The following is a 3,653-nucleotide window of genomic DNA, read 5'->3' as shown; positions in this document are numbered from 1 at the left end:
TGATATCGTTGGTACCTTCAACTTCAATTCACCTGGTTAGTTAATATTTCCAATTTACACATGTTGAATTGTTATGTCTGTGCGTTATGGGTGTTCATTGGAAATATTGAGTAATATTTCCCCCCCCCCCCTGGAAATATTGAGTAATTAGTTACCACAAGCTTTCAATTTTTACATAAAGAACAATGGTTATTCTGCAGTGTCATACCTTTCATACTCAGTATAATAGTATGAAAAATTTTCTGGTGAAGCCTGGATTATCAATTTCGGTTTCTGGGTTAATAGTTGATTATTCTTTTTTTTTTTTTTAATAGCGAGCATGAAAAACGATAGTGGGAAAGATAAGTCTTTGAACAGCAATGGAATTTGATTAGTAAGCTAGGATATATTTTCAATTCATAACATTTAGTTTAGCCTAACGAATGAGTGATAAATGTATAAACAAACGTTATTCGAATACTCAGATAAATTTCCAAGATGATATCCAGGAAGAACGATTCCGTTTTTTTTCTTTTTTTTTTTGGTATGGCAATATTGAAACGTTCATAGAGCAAACGTTGGAATTGGCATGAAAAGAAAAAGGAAAATTCCTATTTAACAATGTGTAATAACATTTTACATTCCTCGATATTAAATAGAATTTTCAGTTGGATCTGATGAAACCTTCATGTTACGACCCACATATTGCAAAGTGCGGAAAAATAAGGATGGAAGGCCAAGGAAGCACTCACAACACACCAAAGGGAACAAATTATGGGAATTTATACGTGATGCTTTGAAAGATCCCACTACTTGTCCAAGTGTTGTACGGTAAGCTTTCTGTAGCTTTTTTTCATTCTCATTAATTTTATGGCAATATTATCATACATATACATATGATAACGTTGCCACACATGTATGTGATAAGTTATCACACGTATACGTGATAGCCGAGAACACTGAGATTTAAAACATAAGCTGATGGCGAGGAGCGGGAATTTGTGTAAATAAAGTTAAGATTAAGTGAAAGAGACAGAATTTATAGCGGTGAAGGAGAAAATGTAATAGAATCTTTCAATATGGATATGTGTCCAACAGCAAAATCAGTAATCAAAAATATGGTGTAATTTATGCAACAATTGAATTTTGACTGATTTCCAGATGGGAGGATCCAGCAGAGGGTGTTTTCCGAATCGTTGAGTCAGAAAAACTGGCACAGCTTTGGGGTGAACGGAAAAACAATCAAAAAATGACCTACGAAAAACTCAGCCGAGCTATGAGGTTAAATTCTTGCTGCAATTTGAAACACTCAAATATTTACCAAATAAAGTAATGAAAAAGAATGCGAAAAGTGTAGGAGTAGAAGCATCAGAATCACTTTAACGTATTTTGAAACACTCAATAAAAATCATGAAATTGTGAAAGTCTTATTTCAACTTGTCAATTTATAAAAAGTATTGGGGCTTCTTCACAGTAACTTCATGCTTAAGTGATAACAAAAATGACAAACCATTGTATTTCAAATTCTGGGCTACAATTGTTGAATTGATCTAGTCAAATATAGATGAAATTTGTAAGTCTACAAGGAAATCTTAACTTTAATTTTTCAGTAAAGTAAGATATCCAATTATGTTTTGCTTCCAGGACATACTATGAAAAGCGGATATTGGTACCGGTACCGAAAACAGGACTCTATCCGAAGAAATTAGTGTATAAATTCGGGCCAAGTGCTCTAGGTTGATATGTAGTGCTTTTGTTGTAAGGTTGAACACTGTAAGTAAACCATTTATAGATAGTTCCTTACTGTTTACATCTATGTGATCTTTTTTTTTCCCTGCTTATACCTCCTATCTCCTATCACTTGTTGTTTATATTTTCCAGGTTTTCTATATGAATTCAATTGTTTTGTTATGCAGAAACGAGCTTCATTTAATTTCGAGATATATATGTCCCCACAATGGTCAAATGTAATTCATGTCATTCATTAATTTAGAATCAAACACACAGGGTTTGGAATGGACGGCAATAATAAGGACAATAATCAGGTTGGAGCTTACAGAATTAAAAGGTTCCATAGGAATGCTACATACAAATTTGGTTGTTATGGATGTTTTGATATTTCACAACATCGAGAGCTTAATTAGCTTTCTTCAGTCACAGCTAGGTAGCTTAAAATTGATCTTAACTCGATGTTCCTATGTTTAAGATCATTGTTGATTCAGAATTTTAGTTCGATTACTAGGACGAATTTATTTCGGATTTTGTTTTTCCCTTCATTTTAGCATGATTAGAAATTTACGGACTTTGGCGTCTAATACTATAGCTTGCTTGATGAAATCACGCTTCGGAAATGGTTTTGTCGGAAATTTTGGATTTGTCAACTTTTATGAGTCTTAACTTTTTTTATCCGAATGAAAACGTCGAGATATGCAAATTAGATCTCGGGAAATTTTCGAATTTCCTCATGTACCTTCATTTACAGTTGTTATTTCTATGATTAGTATTCACCCAAACTATCAGGACTCTCTGTGTGACGCTTACATGCCGTAGTATTTTTTACATGAAAGAAACCATTTCTGACTTCATATTTTGTTATTCATCAAGGATTGTAATACTTCAAGACTTTAGCTGCAAGGAAGTTTGGAAAACTAAATAAGATGAACTGATCATGAAAGTATGTTGGGCAGTTTGTAGTATACTCCTATCATCTCGATATCTCGATTATCCTCCACACTACCTTCTGATGATTATGCACACCAACGGATGCATTCGTTTCAACCTCAACAAAACTAATATACTCCTGCTCAAATAATAAGGTTAAGATACAAGTAACCTGACCCTACATCCAAAGTGTCAGGGAAGCCAGGTTTGGCCCTGTAGAAATGTAGTTTGAGTTGGACTTGCGGTAAAAGATGAAACGGCAGTTCCAGTGGCACACTTAAACTGGAATAACACTATATGTGCAGCGTATGAAACATTTGGCAGTTACTTTATTACTACAGTAAAATCCAATGATATCTTTTTAATTTCAAACTTTAAAGTACAAGAAGAACCGTTGGGATGACCATAATATGAAGAGGCTACTTTCGCTATCTACAGATTATAATGACGCTAAGGAAGTTATTTATAGCAAGAAAGTACTAAATTGTGTCACAGCAAGAACGTATACTGATAAACAGCAAGAACATACACTGATAACCAACCGTATTTAATAAACCTTTAAACAATTCCAGTTAATAATTAAGACTGGACTTTACGTATCACGAATATAAAAACTTTTTGAATATTCGGCCCGTATTTTGCTCACCAAAAGATACTCAGTGAGAAGCGAAAGATGCACTGCACAGTTTATTCATTTTCTAAAAAATGGAGATCTTTCCCCCAAAGTAGTAGAAGCTAAAAACAAACCGAAGAATTCACCTGTTGGGACCTATCTCTGCTCCACTGTAGAACTAAGCAGTGAACCAAAAACTATCGGCCCTCGTGTTCCAGAACCATCCTTTCCACAACATTCAACGACTACTGTTACTGTCAGAAAACCGATTTTTCGTCGAGGTATGATAAAAAAAGACACATTAAATTAAGTAAATTTACCTCCCTTCCTAGTTGACTAGGTACCTTTCGCTTCCTATTAACAGCATAAGAGGACTATTGGAAAGAAAGTTGGATATCTT

The 3,653-nt window shown here is 34.2% G+C and overlaps 1 protein-coding gene across 1 annotated transcript in view; it reads left to right on the top strand.

Moving 5' to 3' along the window:
- The window catches only part of LOAG_16420 (hypothetical protein), a 3,934-nt gene extending 1,901 nt beyond the window's left edge, over positions 1-2,033 (top strand). Inside the window, exons 5-7 of the mRNA XM_020449073.1 lie at positions 648-810; positions 1,141-1,260; positions 1,624-2,033. Of these exons, the coding sequence (XP_020307442.1) occupies positions 648-810; positions 1,141-1,260; positions 1,624-1,720 (380 nt within the window). The 3' untranslated portion in view covers positions 1,721-2,033. The remainder of the gene's footprint in view (positions 1-647; positions 811-1,140; positions 1,261-1,623) is intronic.
- The last annotated feature ends 1,620 nt before the right edge of the window (positions 2,034-3,653 follow it).

This window comes from Loa loa (genome assembly GCF_000183805.2).
Source record: "Loa loa unplaced genomic scaffold supercont3.3, whole genome shotgun sequence".
NCBI classification, from domain to species: domain Eukaryota; kingdom Metazoa; phylum Nematoda; class Chromadorea; order Rhabditida; family Onchocercidae; genus Loa; species Loa loa.
Note: the sequence above shows the minus strand (reverse complement) of the source record. Positions and strands in the feature narration are given on the sequence as shown.